The sequence below is a fragment of the Triplophysa rosa genome, linkage group LG17 (assembly GCF_024868665.1).
Source record: "Triplophysa rosa linkage group LG17, Trosa_1v2, whole genome shotgun sequence".
Taxonomy (NCBI): domain Eukaryota; kingdom Metazoa; phylum Chordata; class Actinopteri; order Cypriniformes; family Nemacheilidae; genus Triplophysa; species Triplophysa rosa.
This window is the reverse complement of record NC_079906.1, coordinates 20,547,672-20,571,060: the sequence shown is the minus strand read 5'-3', so window position 1 is coordinate 20,571,060 and position 23,389 is coordinate 20,547,672. Positions and strand designations below refer to the sequence as shown.

The 23,389-nt window shown below is 37.7% G+C and overlaps 3 protein-coding genes across 4 annotated transcripts; 2 read left to right on the top strand and 1 right to left on the bottom strand.

Moving 5' to 3' along the window:
* Positions 1-4: 4 nt before the first annotated feature.
* zgc:86609 (ER membrane protein complex subunit 3-like) lies at positions 5-3,732 on the bottom strand. Its single transcript, XM_057356755.1, has 8 exons — positions 3,180-3,732; positions 2,526-2,583; positions 2,352-2,445; positions 2,150-2,254; positions 1,926-2,007; positions 1,755-1,834; positions 1,293-1,375; positions 5-974 (listed from the first exon to the last, which is right to left on the bottom strand). The coding sequence occupies exons 1-8, from the start codon at positions 3,332-3,334 to the stop codon at positions 849-851; spliced, it is 783 nt and encodes a 260-aa protein (XP_057212738.1). The 5' UTR covers positions 3,335-3,732; the 3' UTR covers positions 5-848.
* Positions 3,733-3,817: 85 nt separating this feature from the next.
* uxt (ubiquitously-expressed, prefoldin-like chaperone) lies at positions 3,818-6,030 on the top strand. The gene is made up of 6 exons (XM_057356756.1): positions 3,818-4,092; positions 4,212-4,293; positions 4,437-4,504; positions 4,595-4,702; positions 4,787-4,850; positions 4,936-6,030. The coding sequence occupies exons 1-6, from the start codon at positions 4,013-4,015 to the stop codon at positions 4,996-4,998; spliced, it is 465 nt and encodes a 154-aa protein (XP_057212739.1). The 5' UTR covers positions 3,818-4,012; the 3' UTR covers positions 4,999-6,030.
* Positions 6,031-6,508: 478 nt separating this feature from the next.
* Positions 6,509-21,861, top strand: elk1 (ETS transcription factor ELK1). Of its 2 annotated transcripts, none has more exons than XM_057356470.1 (9): positions 6,509-7,223; positions 13,094-13,302; positions 13,449-13,838; positions 13,923-14,057; positions 14,982-15,218; positions 15,307-15,457; positions 15,756-15,973; positions 16,861-16,962; positions 17,779-21,861. In XM_057356470.1, the coding sequence occupies exons 1-9, from the start codon at positions 7,199-7,201 to the stop codon at positions 17,875-17,877; spliced, it is 1,566 nt and encodes a 521-aa protein (XP_057212453.1). In that variant the 5' UTR covers positions 6,509-7,198; the 3' UTR covers positions 17,878-21,861. The 2 variants fall into 2 exon arrangements, with proteins under 2 accessions (XP_057212453.1, XP_057212454.1); XM_057356471.1 differs by having other exon boundaries at positions 13,077-13,302.
* The last annotated feature ends 1,528 nt before the right edge of the window (positions 21,862-23,389 follow it).

Here is a 23,389-nt window from a genome sequence, read left to right as displayed (position 1 = left end):
CCTAAAATTTTGAGTTAAGTCAACTTAAAAATATTAGTTAACTCAAATTGATGCAAACATGGTGTTGACTTCTCTAAAAATGTTAAGGCAATCAGGTAACTTATTTTTTAAGTTGAACCAACTTTTTTTCAGCGAATTTGATGTTTACAAGTTTGATTCAGCTCTCCATGATTCACAAGCTTTCAGATGAATCATTTCCTCTCAGGAACAAATTAATTTCCTTTCCTTCTCAACTCAAGGTTCCACTTAATGTTTATTACATTTTAACATTATTGAGCTCTCCAGCTCCTGCACGACAATCAAAAATAGTATGCGTCTGCTACATTTAATTTACATTTTAATTTAAAAGATGTCTGACGGTTGAAGTGCTGAGTGTTACTAGACCACAAAAGAAAATAACAGCCTACAGTTTTCCAGCCACATTGCAACCGTACAATCAAAAACATCAACAAAATCAGGTTGCCTTATTAACGGTTTAAACAGTATAAAAACCCAGAAACAAGGCACTGTCAATTCACACATACTGTATTTAGCACAAATCTTTTTGCAACATGGAACATGTCTTATATCTAACTATCTATATTACTCTCATAATACTATTCTTTTCACAATTTTGACTCTCTTCATTACATTTAAAGCTCATGTTCAGGCCTTACAGTTCACCAAAACAATTGTTGGGCATTCCTGAATGCATGCTGTCTTTGTAGTTTTTTAATAACACTTCTTTCATAAGACGTTCACAACAAACGAAACACTGTCAGTATCATTCAAATGAACACTTTGAAGCAGCACCTTTGAGTCATGTTAACAGTCTCAGTAAACAGTTTGCTGGCTACAGTAATAACACATCAGAACACCATTCTATCTTGACGGCTTAAGAGTCCTGTGAAGTTCAGATCACGGGACACGAGTTCCTCCTCAACATTTTCCAGAGCCCATTTGTGCTCCACAATCTCCAGGGCTTCCCACTCGCTCTGTAAAAGAAAGTCAGGGATCAGACATGATGGAATGAGCATGAAGCAATGATTTACACACCTGGAGAATAAAATCCAAATGAATTTGACCTAAACAGCAAAAAATGAAGAGTACAATAAGCCTTCCATAATGCTTTCCTTTGGGTTATAAAATGATGGCTTTATCCAACTGACGAGCACGGCTAACAAAATTGTGCCACATTACAAAATGTTTTCCATGTGCATGTTTGTCATGATACATATCAAGTGACCTCCAGTTCTTAGGATAGCTCAAAAAGATGATAGTTTATCACACATTGCAGTTCATGTATTACTCACCTTAAATGCCTTATTAGGATCAGGGGGCATAGCCATCGCAGCCCCGGTCATTTGCTCCTGCATTATTCTTGACTGATCTGCAGCTAAAAATAAATAAAACCCTTTTAGGAAGGTTTCAGTTGCTGACAAAGATAACGTCCGTTTCATCGAACGCACGTGCCTGGCCCAAAGTTAACTTCCGGTCTGTGTTTGGTTATCAGCCCGGCTAGTGGCTATAATATAACAATTTATTTTATATTTACGTTAATATTCATTTATATTAATATTTGATTGTGCATTTATTGTATTGAATTGTATTAAATCAACAGTTGCAGATTCTTTGCAGAGGTCTACCGGAGGTTAAGTTTGGGCCATAACGTTTGTTTGTTGTTGCTGCTGAAAGCATCCATCTTTTATATACATTGAAAACACATGCATGTAATTTTGTGATTTGTCTTAATATCATGGACAGAATCTACCAACCATTATCTTGTCCAAGGATGAGAGTGTACATGCTTCGGAGCCCAAAGACATTGAGAAAATACCAGGAAGCGGAACTCACCCTGTAAGAGCGATAAAAACAGATTTCATTTCACAACCTAAATCAAGTGATACAAACAAGAAGATATGAGGGGAAACGTGTGAACGGTGTACCAGGAGGCATCCAGCGATAGCAGGTCGATTCCTCGCTGTAACATCGGCTTAAATCTGAGCGTCAATGGAAACGGAACCTTAGCTGCAGGGAAACACATATCACAACGTTAAAACAATGTTTATAAGATGATCCAACTTATTAGGAAAAAAGGGATTTGGACGATGATAAATGATGGTAAAATGAGAGTAAATGATGACATGATTATATTCATCATCTGCCTTACTTGTGACAAAACCAGAAAAAGCCCAGTTGATCCATCCTCCAATCAGAATCATTGGCAGCACATTGGTGAGATTGCCTTTCATCATGTCTGTTAACATGCTTGTATCTGCAATTGGACATTCATTACGTCAATACATTATTAATCATTAAACATTATGAATCATGAAACTGGTGAATTCCCTGTATGTTATAGTAGCTCGTACCTGTCATGGGATTTTTGGGAACCACCTTTCTTTTGACTTTCTTAAAGAATCCAGTCTCAGCGTTGTTGAAATAATGTTTTCTCATGGCAAATGACTGAAAGGACAGCATCATTGACATTAAAAAAATCAACTCAATGCACAAATAAGGCTCTGTAATTCAAAATGTAATAATACCTGTTTGGGTAGATACTTTCCATTTTCTCTCAGTATGCGGCTACGCAGTAACACCTGACTTTAAATGAAAATCTTGGATTAATTTCTTCTGCGTGTATTATTTTCACGTGTATGTTAAACTTTTAAGTTGAATATGTTTGAGAAAATGGAATTGTTATTTTAGCGCAATTTTATTTGCAGCATTCCATTATTTTATTTAAAAATATGATCTGGGGATATTACCCAGTCCTTAATTATTAATCTGAATATGTGACCCTGGACCACAAAAAAAGCACAGGAACATTTTTAGTAATAGCCAAAAATACATTGTATGGGTCAAAATGATCTATTTTTCTTTTATGCCAAAAACCATTAGGATATTAAGTAAAGATCATGTTCCATTGAAGATATTTTGTAAATTTCCTATCGTAAATATATCAAAACTTTATTTTTGTGAGTAATATGCTATGCTTAGGACTTCATTTGAACAACTTTAAAGGCGATTTTCTCAATATTTAGATTTTTTTGCACCCTCAGATTCCAGATTTTCAAATAGTATCTCGCCCAAATATTGTCATATCCTAACAAACGTTTCAGATTTATTAAAAATCTCAATTTCGAAAAATTGACCCTTAAGACTAGTTTTGTTGTTTAGGGTCACATATATATATTTACCTGTCAGACACCTGCTGCAGATCCACTTTCTTCTCACTTTGAATAAGTTGAGTGACGTAATGACGCAGGACGCCGACGAAGAACGTGATGAAGACTATGGGCAAAACAACCCACAGACGAATACTCGAGTCTAACAGCAGTTCTGGACCTGACATGACTGCTAACACTAACCTTTGCTGTCTAATGTCAAAAACTCTTTTAGATCTTTAGAGCTGAAGACAGTAACTTAACCACGTGGTTAACAATCCAAAGTCTCGGCTGTAAATAACTGTGCATTAGCCCGTTCTTGTTTGTAAGTATACACTTTAAACAACGTCTCGAAGAGAAATCAAACTATGTTAAAAATAGTGCACTTCTCACGACAGTTAAGTTACAGCACATGGCTGCATGAACATGCGCTGTCTGCGCAGTTGCTGTTTGACCTTTAAACCTTCAACCTGTAAACTATAATTCGCGTTTTATTTTGAGGCCGTTGTCTTACGCGAACAGAATAAAAAACGATATATCAATATATATCTATATATCACGTGTCAATTCGAATAAGGATTTTAAATGAAGAAAATACCGTTTATGATTTTAAAGGGACAGAACGCTTTAATGCTAAGACGTTGCTTCCGGTCTCTGTGGCGTTTCCGGATATTTTGTAAACAAGTGGTGAGCCACATGACACACTCGAAGAAATTCGCTATCCGCATCGGAACGTTTTCATACTGAAACTATTTAATCGTTTACATATCGCGCTATATACATTTCATTTTTGTAGTTTAGTCATTGTTTAGTGCGCGTTAGGATTAGATACGTTGAATAAGTAAATTTCGCACTGCTACCATATCATGACTTCTGGGAATAACAGTAATGAAAAAGTATTGCAGTATGAAACTTTTATTAATGACGTATTGAGGAGAGACTTACAGTGAGTATAACTTTATAACTTACTTTTTTTTTACAAGATAACACCATGCTTTCTAAAGACATGTACGGTCGTAATAACTTCTATAGTATCATACTATCATTACTCTTATGTCCAAACAGGAGTGTGTTGGAGCAAAGAGATGGTGTGTATGAAAAAATAGCACAATACCTGCAGCTCAAGAATACGATTAAAAGTATTCAGGTACAGAGATTTGCAATGTTTCTCTTTTCATAGTCATTTCATATTTGGCAAGATGTCTTTACACTTCACACACCCTCTCTGTAACTCATATTGTTAGGCTTTGTCTCTGTTTCATAAGATCTCTGTATTTTATTTATATTTAGGAAGCTGACAGCAAAGAACTCAAAACAGATGTTGACCTTGGATGCAATTTCTACGTACAGGCTCATGTGTGAGTGATGTCTCTTAAACATCTCTGCATCAACGTCTCGTTTAAACATTAATGTCAGGGCAGATTCATTAAAACTTGATCGCTTTTCAGACCTGATACATCAAAAATACATGTGGCAGTTGGATATGGATTCTTTGTCGAGTTCACACATGCTGAGGCTTTGAAGTTCATAGAAAAGAAGACGAATCAGCTCACAGAGTGAGAGAGTATTTACTTTTAATGAAGTGTCCTTATTTATTCATTGTTTGCCACGAGATGCTTATCAATCATTTAATCTTTCAGGTATACTGAAGTTCTTACCAAAGACGCAGCAAAAATAAAGGCCAATATTCGCATGGTTCTGGAGGTACAGATGATTACTGTGCACTTATCTAAATGCTCATTTTAACAATTTATTGTGATGGAAAGTTGTATATAAATCTATTTTTTAGGGATTAAGGGAGTTGCAAGACCTGAAGGATCTTCCGGAGACCAGTCGCAGAGAAGTTTTTTAGTATATTACTAATAAAAATATATAGTGGCTTCTTTTTTTTTCTCGCACTTATGACTATCATCATGTTTGTTTCAAACTATGTAAACAATCTAGTTCAGAGGAACTTTGCCTTTTAACAGGTTATACTGTTGTTTTGCAAAATTAGCTGAATAAAATTGCAATATTTTCAGAACATCTTTTGGTGCATTTTGGTGATGATTTAATGACTAAAACAAATTCAAGAGTTTCACATAAATATGAAAATGTTGAAAATATCTACAGCAAGAAAGAATTACTAAATTGTTGCTCTTCTGTCCTAAATATATACTGTTATATAGTATTATGGGACTGGATCAATTGTTTGCAAAAATTGTATATATTTAATGATGCATCATGTTTATTACGTGTGTAATAATGTTTAGAATTATATATTACTGCTTGTAATTTACAGTCTAAGACAGTCATGCAATATCTAGCTTTTAAATAAGAGTTTAATACAGTCATCATTCGTTTCAGTACACGGAGAACCACAACCACAAGAATGTTGAATACCTACACCTATTTGTAGATCTTTTAGTACAAAATGTTGAGAAAACTTGAAAATATGCAGTTGTAGACAATGTGTTAGCATAAAATGAATCAGTATACTTTATTGTATTACGTCTGCGTATAGAATAGCATAAGCTGTATGTGTCAGTATGATGTTTGTAAAATGGTCCTAGACCCGTTTTAATTAATTAATTAATTGGACGATTATTAATTGCACTGCTATTTCGGCTATTCTAATTGAAGACGGTTGTTCATTTTAAGTTTCTGCAGTATCCGTGTGACGGCTACCCTGTCACACTAGTAACAGTTGCCATGGAAACTGGATGTTGAATTGTGGCAGCGTTAGACTTGCTTCCTGAAATAGATTATTTTTCTTTGTACAAAGACTCACTGCCGCATTTCAGCACAATGACACAATGCAATCATAATGTGACGTTGTCAGCACTGGATCTCGAATTACAGATCGTGGTTTTAAAGTTTAAACATGAATAAGAAATCATTTTAAATATACATTCTTGCATATATTTTCAATTTAATAACATAACATTAAAAAAATCTATAAAAATCTAAAAAAAAAAAAATATCTAAAAAAATATCTAAAATATATTTTCAATTTAATAACATAACATTAAATGCAATGGCATTAAAATTACAGTACCTGTGCTTCACATTATTTTGTTATTATTATTTGTTTTGATCACACATTGTTAGACATGTGCATTGAAAGCAACACTTCAAGACTGCGGGTTCTGCAGCAGCAACCTGTGGATTGCAACTGTCCGCGTGCGTGAGAGAATTTGCGCAAAACGATTAAGTTTATGATTATTTTCATTGCATAAAGACTTTTTAATCCGACCTTGGTGATGAATGAAAAACCGCTCTCAAAACGCAACAACACAAAAGTTTTTCCCATCTTTTCATTCATTTCAATTTTGCTCTAAAGCCGACTCACGTCATGCCTGCGCAGTGACGTCAGGGCAGCACAGGGACTCGCGGACCTGAGAGGTGGAAAAAAAATAAAAAAAGTGTTACAGAACAGAAGTAGTCGAGGCGTATGAGAAAACAGGAAGCAAAGAGGTGGAAAGCCAAGCAGGGGTGGTTGTTGTTAAAAAAAACTTGAGGGGCAACTCTGTCGTGATTTTGCGCTTTTAAACTGTCAACACTTGCGGTTGGTTAGAGCTCGAGGACTTTCTGTCCGTTGCCTGGACACCGCTGAAGGAAGGAAGCTCGCGCTGCGCGCCGAAGTGGACGGATCAACGACTACCAGTTCAGGGGTCTCGGTTTATTAACTCGTACAGGAATGAACCCCACCTCGCTATTATTTTATTACTTTGAAGCCAGGGCGTGATTCTGTAGCTTTCAAACGTGGCCCTGCTCGATTTCACTGGAGTATTTTGACGTTGAAGAAGTCCTCACTCCTCCTGACAGCAACGGCGGACGGTAGCGAGTCTAGCGACTAGCGAGTGAATGCACGAGCAGGCAGGCTGAGCTAACGCGAGCTAGCGACTTAGCTGCTAATGTCAACTAACATGGAGGGAGAGGTGCATGTGTTACATAACAACCGAATGCAATTAAATCGCCGACTTTTGACACCTCTCAAGCACAGTTATGGACGCGATTTATTCGTGAAAGAATAAAACAATAAGTTACGTAAGCACGTTGTTTTACGAGAGATGGAGTCCAACTCGCTTATCAGTGGTAAGTTTTTTTTTTTTCTTGTTCAAAGAGGTTGGTCATGGAGGAGTAATTGCATTAGGGATTGCAGAGTTTGTGTTTGGCGAACAAATGTACATATTGCTCTTTTCTAGTCGCATTTGTAAATTAGCAGAATGATGCAGATCCCGGTGTAAACCAGGACATTTAGTTAAATCAATATGTTTGGAGCTCAAAGTAACTGAATTGAAATGAGTGTTATTCAGGGTGGGTTAACATGACCTCCGCCTACCTGTTGGAAGCACCTGAATAGTGTGTTTGTGTATGAGAGAGTGTTTTGCAAACCAAATGTCTGGTTGTGTGTCTTTACGTCCTGTTGTTTTGAGAATCGTAAGCTGACACAAATGCCAAATTGTTGCAGAGTTGTTGTTTTCTTCTGGCACTTTCTTTTCTAATCAACCACTAAACTGAATAATATTTTATTAGAATGGAATTGTATTTGCTTCTGTACATATAAAATATAGGTCATGTCTCTGTATACCTGTCACTTAAAACAAAGCAGTAGTCTAACCTCCAGACGGGCAAGGTGAAGGTTTGTTCTAGGGATGCACGAATCGGCCAATAAATGGTCATTTTTAATGCTATCGGTATGGGCCGATAATAAAATTTATGCCGATATATTAAAGCCGATAAATCATTTCCTCTGGTTAACTACTTCACCTGCACACAGCTCACAGTTAAAATACAGTACAGTACTGTCTTTGTGTCATGATCATTCACTTACTGCTATTAGCAAAACACTGTTGATGTAGATACAGTATTTATGAATGTGTAAATTATAGGAACAAAAGCATATTGTTTGAATCGGACTGCTGTCTGAATGCTTTCTGTCTTGAGACCTGTTAGACATGTGGCTATTGAAAACATTTTCTGGAAGAACATCTATAATTTGTTTATTAAATATAGCAGAAAAGTTTGAAGGTTAACGAATCGTTACCGAGTGTAAAGTAGGCTTGGTACATGATTTTCTGGGGAAAAAAGAGAACTCATGGTTACCTTGTTTTCTGCGGTGAATGTTTTCAAATAAAAGCAGTTGTCCACTTTTTGCCTTTTGTTTCAGTCATTTTATATTAATATTTAGATACTGTATATCGGCCAATGTTTCGGTTATCGGCTTCCAATGTTAAAGATTTATCGGTAATCGTTATGGGCCAAAATTTAAATATCGGTGCATCCCTAGTTTGTTCCTTTATTTATTATGTTTCAGCACCGTTGCTGTCCAGCTCTGTTACCCAGAGAACCCTAGTGATACTAGAACTGAAAAGGTTTTTAAAATAAATCTTTTGTTTTGAACTGTTACATATAATAAGGACCTGTGTGTAATTACTGCCAATGACTCCTCACTGCAAATGTGCAGTGAACAAGGTTGAAGAAATGTGCCTACTGCTGCAGTCATCTACAATGAATCAACATGTCCTCCCTGTTTGTGTGTGTAAATGAAACCAGTGTCATATCTGATATGAACCACAGACAGCAGCCAACCCACAGGCGGTATGGGCACCTTGTTGACAAGCCATTCATTTTGAGAACTCTTTAATTTGTAAATTAGGGGATGGAGTACATGTGTTTATTAGGGATTTATTTGGTATTTTAGCACTTGATTAATTCTGTTCACATCACAGTTCTGTCTGGCTCTCTCCTCTTATGGGAAGGCAATTCATTCATTCATCATAGGCTTGCAGCCTTAGAACTCAAGATAATTGACTGTTGAGCATTGTGGTCCCCAAACAGTCTTAAGGCAATAAGGTCTGACGGGGAAATAACAGATCCGTCTCTGTTTGCCTTTCTCAGATGTACGGGCTGTGATTTAGGAGGCATTATACCAAGGCAAGCTGTGCTGTGTTAGTCCCTTGATTAGTCATGCTATAGCTCTTGTGCTTGAATGTTACACTGCAAGGCGAATTAGGGAATAATCGAAGTGTAAATTAGACGAATGTGAGTCGGATTCTTTGGTTCTGGCTGCACTATAACAAACGATTTTTGTGCCTGGTGGCCCTCTGGTGATTTCGCCTTTATATTCTGGAGCCAACAATTTAATGCAGATGTAGAAGTGTGGCGTTTGTCTCGTTGTTGTTTTTAACCCATGTTTTTGATGATTATTTTTGAATAATAGGGCTACGTTTACTAATATTTCTAATTTATGAAACAAACAAATGTTTGTCCACAGGTTAAATGAATGTTTATTAAATTAATGTAAATTAATGTTTATTTAGTTAGTGTATTTACACAATTACTGAGAAATACTTAAAAACTACTCATACTTAATGTATAATTATATTCTAGAGTCTTTAGTAATTACGCATGTAGAGTGTTAGGGACATTTAAGCAGTCATGAGGTCTATAAAGGCAGGGCAGGGCAAGGCGAGGCAAGTTTATTTATTTTTACAGTTTATTTACATTTCATACACAATGGTAATTCAAAGTAGGGATGCACCGATATGTAAATTTTGGTCGATAATGATAACCGATAATTATTTAACACTGGAAGCCGATAATCGATATATTGGCCGATATACAGTATCTAAATATTAATATTACATCTTCTGAGACTGAAACAAAAGGCAAAAAGTGGACAGCTGCTTTTATTTGAAAACATTCACTGAAGAAAACAAGGTAACCATTAGTTCTCTTTTTCCCAGAAAATCATGTACCAAGCCTACTTTACATTAATTAAAGATACTTTAACTTTTAAACTTTTCTGCTATGTTTATTTAATAAACAAATTATAGATGCTCTTCCCGAGCAACCCAGAAAAGTGTTTTTAATAGCCACATGTCTAACGTGTCAAGACAGAAAGCATTCAGACAGCAATCGGCTTTAAAAAAAATATGCTTTTGTTCCTACAATTTACACATTCATAAATATCTACATACTGTACCAACAATGTTTTGTTAATAAGTAAGTGAATGATCAAGACAGAACGACAGTATTGTACTGTGTTTTAACTGTGAGCAGCGTGCAGCTGAAGTGGTTTAACCAGAGAAAATGATTCATAATTTATCGGCCTAAATTTTATTATCGGCCGATACCGATAACACTCAAATGTAAATTTATCGTCCGATACCGATATGGCCGATAATTTATCGTGCATCCCTAATTCAAAGTGCTTTACATAAAAATTTATTAAAATAATCATATACAAATAATCACAACAATAAAAACAAGGAATAAAAACTTTAAAATTATTAAAAAATTGATTTAAAGTGAATTAAAACAGTTGAGAATAAAATTATTATACATGAAATACAGTGCAGTAAGTTCGGACATAGCACAGTGCTAATTCAGTAAATGCACAGCTAAACAGATTTTGAGTCTGGATTTAAATGTTGCTAATGTTTTAGCACATCTGATCCCTTCAGGAAGCTGATTCCAGCTACGGGCGGCATAGTGTAAAAGCTAAAAGCGGATTCCCGTTGTTTAGAGTGAAGTGTTTAGTTACCACTTTAGCATGACTAGTGAAACTAAGTTCTGACTCCAGAATCACACCAAGATTCTTGACTTGTTTTTTAGTTGTTTGACCCCTAGAATCAAGGTATGCGTTCACCTTGAGAACTTCATTTTTGTTTCCAAATGCAATGACTTCAGTTTTCTCCTTGTTTAACTGAAGAAAGTTTTGGCCCATCCAACTGTTAATTTCATCCATGCATTGGCAGAGAGAGTCAATGGGGCTGTAGTCATTTGGCGATAAGCCTATAGGTAAATCTGGGTGTCATCTGCATAGCTGTGATATGCAATTTGGTTCTTTTTCGTTATTTGACTCTGTGGGAGCATATACAGGCTGAATAAGAGTGGCGCAAGAATTGAGCCTTGTGGGACGCCGCATGTCGTTGACGTCCACTTAGACTTATGCTCTCCTATAGAGAAAACCCTATAAAACCCTCCGCTGTAAGATGTTGAAGTGTTGATTATAGGCTAACAGGAAAATATGACATTTCAAACCTGTTAAAGACTACATCTGGATTGCAATGACCTCTGTTTGTCTGATTTATTGTTTAGTTGTAAAAACACTTCTTGTAATTCTTTTTTGGCTTTTCAGTCCCAGTATGACGCCATCTATTGACGACAGTTTTGCTGTTAATGTGCTCACTTACTTTGAACTTATTAAACATGGATATTAATTAATGAGATTTTATGCGCTGGTTAAAATTAAAACAGTTCTCGTCATTGTCACCTCAATTCCCTGTGATTTATTTGGTTCAGTGTGCTTAATGGGGTGGGGGGAGTCTTTTCATTCCTTAGAAACTGTTGCTTAAACGCTTTTACCATGGTGATTGCTTCTAAGGTGTTGCTTATGAGTTACGTAAATGACGGGGGGAATGGTAATAAGGTTAATTTGCATTCTCAACATGTTCTTTCTGAACTTGTGATACACGTCCTCTTCTCTGCTGACTGAAGGACCATTAATTCCTTTCTGTTCTTTTGCGATTTCACTGCAGATAAAATGTTCACATCTTCTCATGTCCAGCTCTTAAAAATGTCTAAAGAAATAGAGTTTAATTTACTGTATTGCGGATGAGAGATACAATTTGAAGCCAGATTTTGTTTTGGAACAAAATTCCACTGACAAACAAAAAAAGTCGCTAGGTATTTTATATACGATACATATCACGATAGATGGGTCACGATACAATATATTGCTATGTATTTCGATACGATACACATTTGCGATATATTGCAATACTTTAAATAGAAATGTAAAAAGTAGAGCTAGAAATACAACATGCTGTGCACCACCTGGGGTTTTCTGTAAGGATAAGTGTAAAAACATTCCTTACCTCTGCAGAGTGGCCATGATGTGTGATGCATGGACCTTTAGATCAGAGGTTTGGGTTCTCAAACTGTGGATTGCGCCCCTCAAGTGGGTAGCACAGGGGAATAAGGTGGCTCACGCAAGTCACTTGGCTGTTGTGGTGCATTACAGTTAAAACACTGAACATGGGCAGTATAATACCTCTGTTTCATCCGTGCTGTAAATGCTCTGGTGTCACATCCGTGAAAGCACAATAAATGTCATTGTTACTTTTCTTAATAAACTTTTTGTCTAATACACTGCAGTAGCCAAGTGACTTGTGTCATGACTTGTGAAGCCTACAAACAGCATTATTTTATATAACTCATTACTCCATGACTTATTTTGAAAACCAAAGCACACCCACACATCAGCTCTGAGAGCTCCAAGCGTTCTTATATTTTTCGCCATGCTCGCTTCCACTTACTTTTGGCCGTATGTATATGACATGATTTTAAAAAAATATATCGATAGTAGAGGTATCACAATCGATACATTATCGGAAAAAAAATTTGCGATAGTTACATGTATCGATATTTTTGCACAGCCCTAGTATTTCAGCTATGTAATACAACCTCGTCCTTTTAACATTGAGCATTTTATAGCTTTAAACATATTGTTTTGTCTGTTTCTGCACTGATTATAAAGGTAAAGTTGTACAGTATTTCATTTATGAGAGACTACATGTATATACAGAAATGTATACTTTCTGCTTATTGCATCTGCTCAGAATCATTTTTTTTCCAATTCCCCCAGTATTTATTGATTTGTTTGAGCAATATTTAGCTAGCAGTTCTCATTATGACAAATCACAACAAATACAGAAAGACGTTTTTTGACATTTAGATAGTCGCCATTTAGCAAATTTACATTCAAAATGCCCTCACAGTGCACCAACTGCGTCTACAATAGGACCTTGTAATAAGGTTTTGCGTCCTGCTCAAACATACCAAATAATTAAAATGATTGTAATTACGTTAAACTAAACCTAAGACCTTAAGATTAACACTTTCGCCATTGTTTTACCACTCGTCAGTTAACTTGGTCAGATGTCTGTCCCCTGCAGCAATGGATCCGTCCATTACACTGTGGCAGTTCCTGCTACACCTGTTGGATGATCAGAGTCAAAAGCACCTGATCTCCTGGACATCTGGGGACGGAGAATTCAAGCTACTGGACGCTGAGGAGGTGGCCAGACTCTGGGGGCTCCGCAAAAACAAAACCAACATGAACTATGACAAACTGAGCAGAGCACTTCGATACTACTATGACAAGGTATTTATTTTAGTATGAGATTCATTTAGGCATTTTTCATCCAGCAGATTAAAGGATCTCACAAAATGACAATGAGCAGAAGCTTGAAATAATGTCTAATGTCAAGTGCGCGTTGATGTTTAGTCTCTTATTTCATACACCCACAGAATATTATTAAGAAGGTTAGCGGCCAGAAGTTCGTCTACAAGTTTGTCACCTTTCCCGACCCCAACTCCGCTGATGGCCTGAGAGGGCCCGAGGATACCCAAAGGGCCAATGCAGTGGAGAAATTGGAGCTCTCCATCCAGACCAAACCTGTAGGTGGCACTAACACCACCAACCCTTGTCTTTCCAAGAGCCTGCAGGTCCAGCGCACCTCCCCCAGCTCAGTGCAGCGCAGCTCCCGCAACGATTACATGAAGTCTGGCCTCTACTCCACGTTTACAATCCAGTCCCTGCAAACACCCTGTAAAACCACATCTAGAGCCATTAAATCAGAGCACTTCCTGAGTGACGGCAGCCCCAAAGCTGCCTCACTGGACCGTACAGTATATGAGGTCAGCCTCCTGGATCTCAATGCTTGAGGAAGACATTCCTATGTGTATTTATTCACAGTTTTCATGCGTGTGTGCATTTGGCAGGTGCGCGTGTGTCAGACAGAGGCCCAGCCGACTGTGGAGAGCAGTGGTCTGCAGGTGATAGTGACCCACCCGTCTCCATGTGCTACACCCGCCCTCAGTCCCCAGACACCCGCTGGCTCTGCCACAGCAGCCACGGTATGGATCATCTCATTAATGCTCGTCATATAGTGATAATTAAAAGGCAGTATAGCAGTCTTTTTATGTGGCTGTTAATGGTGTACAATGGTGTATGGTCTCACAAAGCCCCTTATGGCAGCAATTTGCTAAATAGCATGCTGCTAACGCGACCACTATAATGAGCTTTATCTTTGATGTTTACGACTGTGTAAATGCTGTGAATTAATACCACAAGAATAGTTATTAAACAAAGTGGGAACTCATTCAGATAATAATGCTGGTGCTTCAAATAATGGCTCAATGGAAGGCTCCACAGACAACAACTGATAATATTAGTGGAAAATTATGTGTAGACAGTTCAGAATTCATGTCTGTACAAAAATAATAACAATTGATTGTTTTATTGATACTGCTCTGCAAATAGAGTGCAATATGAAGCTGTGCTTGACTACCTCAAACAAAGCCATGAAAGCCATTAAAATGGACTTCTTGTGCATGATTCGTTTGTCTTTGTAATATTTCATTAAAACCAACTTGCGCTGCCTTGAATGATCGTTCCTCTTCATCTGAAGTAATGAATTCCTTCTTTTCTCCAACGACCTGTCATGTAGAGATCATTTCACACCATCCAATCAATTCCAAATGGATAGAATCAGGTCCCGTATTACACTTTTTTCAATCTGAGAAATATTACATTTGGACACAGTGAGTTGTGAATGCTGTTTTATGTTGACCTTACGTATCTGTTCAGGATTACGAACTTTTGTGCAGATTGTCAGATTACTTACTCGTTGCTCTAAATTGTAGCCGGCCGTAAACATGATGTTGTTTCCCGGTGGAAAATTGTGTCAAAGCCAGCTAATCAGCTTGCATTCTAACACCCATGCTTTAACATGGTGATTATTAAGTTGTTTCATAATCTTTCATCTATTCATCCCACAGAACGCTCAAGCACAGAAGAGCCAGAATTTGGGTGACCCGCCACAGATCTACCTGTCTGATCCCAGCTCTCTGACCTCCCTCATTCCTCTGGCTCATGGAGAATGTGTGGTCAACCCCTCTCAGCAGGTGTTCGTGGTCATTAAACCTCCACATGTAGGGATGACCAAAGAGTCCGGCCTTTCGCCTGAGGACGACCTGCTGGAGATTGTTCATCTGGAGGAAAAATCAGAGGTTGAGGTGAACAGTCGGTTGGAATGCATTCTTGCAAAAAGAGATTGTGTTCAGCAAGTTATTGACAGTTCTTGCTGTTTTTATTTTGATTCAGCCGTCTCTTCAACAAGCTCAGTCAGTGTCTGCAGTTCCTGTCCCTGGAGTAAAAGAAGCACCGATCCCTGCGGACGCCCCGTCACCCTGCGTGGAGTCTGCGGTCCAGCCCGTCGGGGAAGGAGAGGTCAAGGAAAAGTCAGAGCTGTCTGGTTAGTTAAATGTGTTTATAGTTTCTGCAATAAAAAGACTCTTTTAAAAGATCTGTGTCATTTCTGCATATGGAAAACCCAACAATAATAAACAGTATACAACTCTTAATTTTAATTAGTGCTATTTAATTCCACATACTCTTGTTTATAAAACACTTCACCAGTCTAGAATCTGTTTGGATTAGCCAGTCAAAAATAAACAAAATGCGCACACCCGGGAGTGCGTAAAATCACTAAGATGGCTAACCCCAGTGAAAATCTGACTCTGATTCAGCTCTCCGTTATAAACCGTTTTCAGAGGATTCCAACGCAGCATCAGCCTCTCCCCCATTGAGCACACAGGAAGTGCAGCCTCCTAAATCAAAGAAGCCGCGCGTGCTTGAGCTGCCGTCCTCGTCCGCCCTGCTGCCACCTGGACTCTCACTGGATAAAGTTAATGCAGCGGTGAACAGTCTCCTGGCCCCCGGCAGTGCTGCAAATACCCTAACGCCTACAGTTATCACCTCACATGCCCTGGTAAGCCAATACCGCGTTACCATATCACGAGACAGACACAGTTAAACTCATTAGACTGGCCTTAGAGTCAGTCGTCTTGGAATTCACTCTTGTTTATTGTTTAGTGAGTTTGAAAATGCGTAATTTGATGGTTTTGAATTTATTTAATGTAGTCTGGTTGGACACGGCAGCATGACTGTTTACGGTTTAATTTCATGAAGATTGGCCAGAATAAAAGTGCCAGCACAGATGGGCTGGTGGTAGATACACAACAATCCTGTAGGTGAGTTCTTGTATCAGTAAATGATGGAGAACGAGCTTCTTAATGGGTCATTTAGTTATACATTAAATCCAGAGTGCATTTCCCAAAAGTGGACTTGGAGGTGAATTTACGATGATTTAATATTAAGTCACTCATGTTAACTACCAGAAAATCAATACATTTATCGATGTTGATTCCTAGATGCAGCTCTGGTTTTAAAACACTGCATTTTTTGTAAGGTGAAGGTTAGGTAATTTGTGTTATTGTACTGTGTTCAAGGTAAAAAGAGATTAAACCGAGTATTACTCTCCTATTTAATTACTGATCGCTTCACTCATAAAACATTCAGCATTATCCTACAATCTCACTTATAAAAGCTGGAGGTCCAGTTATACCATATTTGTTCTTTTTTGTGGTGACAGTATGTTGTGCGGTATGAATAGATGCTTCAGTTGTGTTGAACTCTTGTTCACACGGTCATTGTGATTTTTATAAAGGCCTCTGTTGGTACAGCACAGAGAGACGAGTGCTTGTGTTACCAGATTACCAAGAACAAAGAGATACAGCACAGTGACCTTGTAAAGCAGTTTACACACACACACACGCATAACCTCCCTCCCTCTGTCTCTCTCTCTCTCTCTCTTAGACTCCAGTGCTGTTGACACCGAGTCCGCTGCCATCAACCATTCACTTCTGGAGCACGCTCAGTCCTATCGCTCCACGCAGCCCTGCCAAGCTCTCCTTTCAGGTGACACTTTCTGTCCACACAGTGTCTGTCCACAGCATGGCAGCAGCGCACCATCTGTCCCCACAAACACACTGGGCTGAGATTTCCCTCCATTCATATTCATAACCTTTAAATGCAACTCCAAGTTTACTAATAATAGTAGTATTTCTTTACTTTTGTGTAGAAAAAGTAGAAAATGTTACTTAACGTAGCAAACTCTGTCTCTATGTGTTTTAGAATGTGAATCTAATCAGTTCCTTATTTAAACACATGAGCATATTTATCTCTGTATTTAAGCCACAGCAGTTTTTTTTTTTTATTATATTATCAAACATTTTAGTTACCATATTTATAAAGCTTTGATACATGTCAATGGGGCAAACTAGAATTCAGTGGTCGTGTGACTGTTTATGCCCCAGTTTCGGTCACAAATGGAACCATTTGGGTTGAATGAGTTGAACAGTTACAGTACCAGGTTGCATATGGACAAATGACGTGTATGTCTTAGCAGAAATGTTGTTTGTTCTAGTTTTAACTATTTATAATGTAATTTTTCATTTTCAGAGCCATGTTGACGTCACATTATTAAATTAGCAAGCTTTGATATTTGTATTGTTCGATTATATGGATTTTTGAACTGCCTTATAGAAAGCATATGAGCGTCCTCTGCTGGACGCAAACAGCATTGCAGTTTGTCAGGCACATAGTTGTTAGGTTTATGGGAATGGGCGATTCATGCTTCTTGTTCATCTGAAAGAGGTGATCGACGGAGTGCTCTACGTTGACAGTAAATGAATATTTCTTTAACTCATTTTTTACTTCCTGTTATTCTTACAGTTCCCCTCTAACGGAAGCAATCAGATCCAGATTCCCGCTCTGAGTGTAGATGGCTTGTCCACACCTGTTGTTCTCTCCCCTGGACCACAGAAACCATAACCTTCTATTAATTTCCTTGCCTTGCAACATGGTGATTGGCTTCCTCCCCAGCCAATGAGATGCCAAGGAACAGAACATGGAAGACTCTGTAAGTTCTGCTTGGTGTTAATTGGGGCATCTGCTCCAGTGATGACAAAGCACAAGGATTGCGCTCTCCTTTACGATTGGCTGACAGAGCAGCCCAGCTCTAGGCTTGATGGTGGCATTGTTAAGACTATTTACACTTTATTTTTCCCCTTTGCCTTTTTTATATGGTTGTCTGTTTATTTATTTATTTTTGTTGTCTGAAAAGAATCATAACGCATCTTGGTTTTCTTCAGATGCACTTACCAGAATGTTCATAATGACATTTTAATTTGGAACATGGATATCTCACCTTTTTTAATTTATCGTAATAACGAGTTATGGACCACACAAGGAAACCTTTGATTGAATAGAGGCATGAAATGCCCTTACTTACAGACAGAGTATTTCTTTACCTCGAACTGCATTTCTTAATTTTGTGTGAATGGGAAGCATGCATTTAAAGTCTGAGAGAAGACGTCCAGATTTAAGTGCAAGTTCAGTTCTTTCCTTGGCGTTGCAGAGACACAATTTGTACACAAATGGATTTCTCAGTTTTTAAAGGACATGACGCACTGTTGTTTTATAGCATTCTGCATTTTTTCTATGGACAAATGAGTCAGTTTTGCTAAGGAGGCATTGAAAATGCCCAAGGAATGTCATGATCATTTCTAGGACCGAAGAGGCAGAAAGAGGCTGGACACATTTCAAGAGAGGAGTCATGCCAAGATATCACGATCTGGAATGTATCAATACTCTTTTTTTTTATTATTATCTGGGACATTCCTTTATTTGAAAACTTTCTTCTTGTAAATATATTTTGCACCCATTCCGGTTTGAACAGATTCAGTTGTTGTTCTAGATCTCTTGTTTTTTTCCCTGACTATCAAGAAACCCTTTTCTCTAGCAGCATCCTAAAAGAAGATGTGGATTTTAGAAGCGCTACATCCAAGCTGTTTCGGTTTCATGTTTAAAAACAAAAAATGCGGGAGGAGACCAAAGACCAACTGTCTGCATACAATCCATCGATGTTTTCTTTTGGTTCTCACTCTCTCCATCTTTCTCCAATTCTATTTTTAATCTGTCACATTAAAGGGCTACAAGAACCTTAACGCTACCAAAATGCTCAATTTTTAAAATTGTAAATAACGGATACACCTAACTCGCCAGCTATAAGTGTGAAATTCAATACAGATGTGAATAGTTGGAAGTTATTTATGGAAGAACAGGAAGTATGTAGCTTCAGCTGCTTTTGAAATTGTTGGTCGTTTTGTGTAAACCGTGGCTCGCCTCTTATGCTATGTTCGTCTGATGTGTTAAAATCACACATACGGTTGTTACCTCAAAGCTGTCAACAGCTCGATGTGTCAAAGTCAAGGCAGGCACTCAAATATGTTGAGACTCTTTCCTACTGACAAACAAAGCCAACGTTTATTTGCATATTTTCTTGTGCTTACGGTTTTTGAGAAGCTTTCTTGTCAGGAAATGATGGCGGTTGTAAATGGAATTCTGTGTCTTGTTGATGGACAGCGGTTGGCTTAATACAGCCTAAGACCGACTGAATGGTGCTTTGTCAACGATGCCAAACACGGAGCGTTTCCATCCTTTCATTTGACCCGAGTTTACTTAACTCACATCTCCTTATTTTACATTTAGGGGTCAGTGACTTGATTTTGGCTGCTTGTGTTGTTCATAGAGACTTCTGGTTTGATATCTGCATAATTGTACTGAATTGGAGGTTTTTGCTCAAAGCATGAAGTCGTTGTTGTTGTTGTATGTCACCTTTAATTCTTTGGATGATTTGTGTTTGATCTGGTTTGGGCTTTAGATTATACCCCTTAAACAAGATGCAGCCCACAGCCGATGTGCTACATCCTCAGCCAATGCAAACTGTACTAATCTCAGTGAACGACTGTTCGAGGATCAGCTCAGTTCATCACAGCTCCTCTGTTGTGTTCAGATGATGTCACGGATGCCCACGACACATTGAATGTTTTGTCCACGGGGCGTTTTGGGAGTTCTGCCCTCTCGCATCACCACACGCTGAGCTCATTCGTTTAAATTGGCAAGTGACTTTGTGTCCGCATATAAAAAGTCATCAGAGTTATTGGTTAGTGAGTTCAGAGAGATTATCGTAAAACGTATTGTCATCGGTGAGTTACTTGTGGTAGAAACCGGCAATATCAGATAACTCGCTGTGCTGGTCGATTTAGTGATTTGTGAGTAATACTTTCTTTATGCTAAATCTTTAATCGCCTCTGTTTTTGCAGTCTGTCACTTTCCCCTCAGCCCTCTCTGGATTTCAGGGGAAGTGGATCGGACTGTTCGTGCCTCAGAACGTCCACTTCACTTTAGCTGCGCGGCTGAGCTCTGTAATGTGTTTTACTGCTGATGTCTTTGAGCTTCTTCACCCTGCTGCGATGCTGCTGTTTACTGTACATCAGCACAAATCAATACGGTGACGGCATTCTGTGCACGATTCCCCGAATTAAACTATTAGATAGTGATGACTTTATTTATCCCTAAACAGGGATTACCAAGCAAGCTTACAAATGTTGAAAATATTGAAATAGTGAGCCATATACATTTAAATTCTTTTCACTTTTAAAATGAACATTTATACGAGCTAAAAAAGGAATTATACACGAGGTATATTTTGGAAGACTTTAGGATAGTGTTGTGGGTTTGTGCTAAACTGCCTAAGACAATTTTACAGTTGTCTGAAAAAAAAAACACGGTTGAATATTGTCATTTTAATGAGCTTTGGTCAAATAATGAAACTCATGCTGCACGTCTCTGGACCCACAAAGACTGTTTGGGTATCTTAATACCACATTTTAATAGGCCTTAAAGTTGGATTTCTGGTTATGTGCTCATTCAGTGACAAACCCTTTGGTATTAATAGTGATAAGACCGAGTTGTTTTTTATCTGAAGTCATCCCAGAATGATATTTTCATGTGGAGATGTCATATTTATTAGAAGTATAACAAGACAAAAATATGAATTTAAGACATTTTTATTTAATGCCTGTTTCCACACCCTGTTCCCTTATGAGAACCAAAAAATTGTATTTGTTTTAACTGTACAAAGAAATTGTAAATGTTGGTAACCAGCATGTGGTAAATATTCCTTTATGCAAATAAAGACGCATTACATAAAAAGCCATTTATGAAATGATCGATTGGGCCATAGAGATGTAGGCTGAGACAATGTGGAGAAGTGTCTATAAATGATTTCCAAATACCAGCAATGGTTTGTTGCCGTCAGGGTGAAAGTTTCCATTATAAGATGCTGTTAATCTTACCGAAATGTCTCATTGAGAAAAACCTGTTTAATGCTTGTTACTTGCTGTCCAAGTACCAAACCTATCGCAGAAGAAAGAGTTGAACCTGTTGTGGCTACAAACTGTTAAGACATTTGCCTCGTTTTGCTTTTCAAGTTACTGAATTTGAACGTCTGCAGCGTCAGATGCCGTAATGAGTCTTTTCACTTGTTTTTCTCTTTGAAATTTTATGTGGGAACTGTTATGTATTGTATGACTACATTCAATAACGTGTTGGGAAATCTTGCGCTATGCGTATATACTTGTGTACAAAACGTCCGCTATTTGTGTAAAGAACGAACATACAGCCCTGTTCAGCGTATGGACTGTTGAGAAGCAGGTCTTTGTGGCCCGAGGTCCCTTTCCCAGATGAGTCTCTCTCTGGGAGTTTATTTCACGAAGGGACAGAGAGGCTTTTATTTTTCTGACTGTCTAAATGCTATATTGTATGTACTGGAAAGAGAGATAAAACTATTTTCATCTGCACATTCTACTTGTTTGTGTATGTGATAGATATTAATCTTGTTTTCTATAAAGACAAAGGAGACTTGTAACTAATATGAAAAGTGAATAAAATGCTATTTTGTTCTTTACATTATTTCATGTATTCATTGTCATTCGTTTATCAGAAAGTTCCTACGGATTACGTCACAATCACAGAAACCAAGACACCCATTTGTAATAATAATTCCATGTAATACTCTTTTTTTCAGCCAAAAATCTCTAATATATAACGTGTTTCCTTGTGGAGAATCATGAAAATGAAAAAAAAACGTCCAAAACTGAATCCCAGAGGGAGTCTGTCTCGTGTGTCGCTCCTCCTGGCAGTAAAGCAGCCCTCAAGGATGAGAGAACAGATATTAATTAAAGGCAGAATAAGATTTAGACGCAGTAGGGCCGCCGCACAACACATTGATTAACCGAAACCCAGAACTCGCTTTCTTTTCTCATGACTCATGAGTGCTGAGAAGAAAACACAGAATGATGAAAGCGCCACATTTCCTTCTACGGGATGCTGAGGATGCTGCCGCCGTAAGCGACTGACAGACTGAAAGGATGAGAACAGTTGATATTATGAAGAAATGCAGATGAGGGTTGCATTCCCTGAGTCAAACCTGGAATAACCTTCTAAAGATAAATCGGTGCATGATTTGGAAAGTTTGGGAGAACTTTTAGTTCATGAACTGTTCCAAATTACAGCGTACTGTACCTTTTTATTTCGGCAGTGTATGATATGAAGTGTTGGGGAAAGTTACTTTAAAAAGTCATGTGTTGCAATATTACGTATCAGTAATTGCATTACTAATTACTTTTTAAGGAAATGGCATAATGATAGTTTTGCGTTACTTCTCATATGACTGATACTCCGTTTTTGAGGCCTTGCAAGTGTTTTTTTTTACTGAGAAGTCATTTTTTTCTTTTGAGAAGTCATCTTTCTTTTGTGATATTTAGGATATGTACTGTCCCCTAGGCCTAGAGCTCTGTAACTTGCATTTATTTTTAAAGAACTTGGATATTGATGTGTACAGTAGATATGCTCAATAACCTGTTTGTTCATTTTATAAGTTACAGTATACAACATGCGAAATGCAACTCGATTTTTAAGTCGGTCTTTTTAAGTCGGTTTAATAAAATTTAAATTCAATTGACTTGTAAAGCCAATTACATTGAACTTAAAATTTTGAACTACACTTTTTTAGCTTTTGAACTACATTTTTTTGCAGTGAAAAGTGATTACATAATGCATGTTACTTAATGCGGTAATATATACCCTGGATGCATAGAATACTACATTTGCCGAAATGTGTAATATAAACAGAGTCTCCCACAAGGAAATTCATTTATTATTAATAATGATTTATTAATAATAATGTTTAAACATTTGATCAGAGGTTACAAAATTTTACCAAAAAAATGAAATGATATCACAATATTGGAGACTTAACACTTTCTAAACTAAATATATCAAAACATAGTCTTTGAATTGTTCGCCTCTGCACATTTTCTCTTCACGGTTTCTAAAACAATAATAGGCAGCATGATACTCCGTACTTAATACATTCCAAACAAAACAAGTGTCTTCACAAGAAATCATATCACAATACAGGGTCAAAATCTGATTCCTC

Excerpts from the sequence above, each read along its gene's own strand:
- zgc:86609 (XM_057356755.1), bottom strand. The coding sequence starts at position 3,334 with ATGTCAGGTCCAGAACTGCTGTTAGACTCGAGTATTCGTCTGTGGGTT. Across the intron at positions 2,584-3,179 it reads CTGCAGCAGGTGTCTGACAG|TCAGGTGTTACTGCGTAGCC; the intron begins GTAAATATATAT and ends TTTCATTTAAAG. Across the intron at positions 1,376-1,754 it reads CATCCTTGGACAAGATAATG|CTGCAGATCAGTCAAGAATA; the intron begins GTTGGTAGATTC and ends ATTTATTTTTAG.
- uxt (XM_057356756.1), top strand. The coding sequence starts at position 4,013 with ATGACTTCTGGGAATAACAGTAATGAAAAAGTATTGCAGTATGAAACT. Across the intron at positions 4,093-4,211 it reads GTATTGAGGAGAGACTTACA|GAGTGTGTTGGAGCAAAGAG; the intron begins GTGAGTATAACT and ends ATGTCCAAACAG. Across the intron at positions 4,851-4,935 it reads ATATTCGCATGGTTCTGGAG|GGATTAAGGGAGTTGCAAGA; the intron begins GTACAGATGATT and ends TCTATTTTTTAG.
- elk1 (XM_057356470.1), top strand. The coding sequence starts at position 7,199 with ATGGAGTCCAACTCGCTTATCAGTG. Across the intron at positions 14,058-14,981 it reads GCTCTGCCACAGCAGCCACG|AACGCTCAAGCACAGAAGAG; the intron begins GTATGGATCATC and ends TTCATCCCACAG. Across the intron at positions 16,963-17,778 it reads CTGCCAAGCTCTCCTTTCAG|TTCCCCTCTAACGGAAGCAA; the intron begins GTGACACTTTCT and ends TTATTCTTACAG.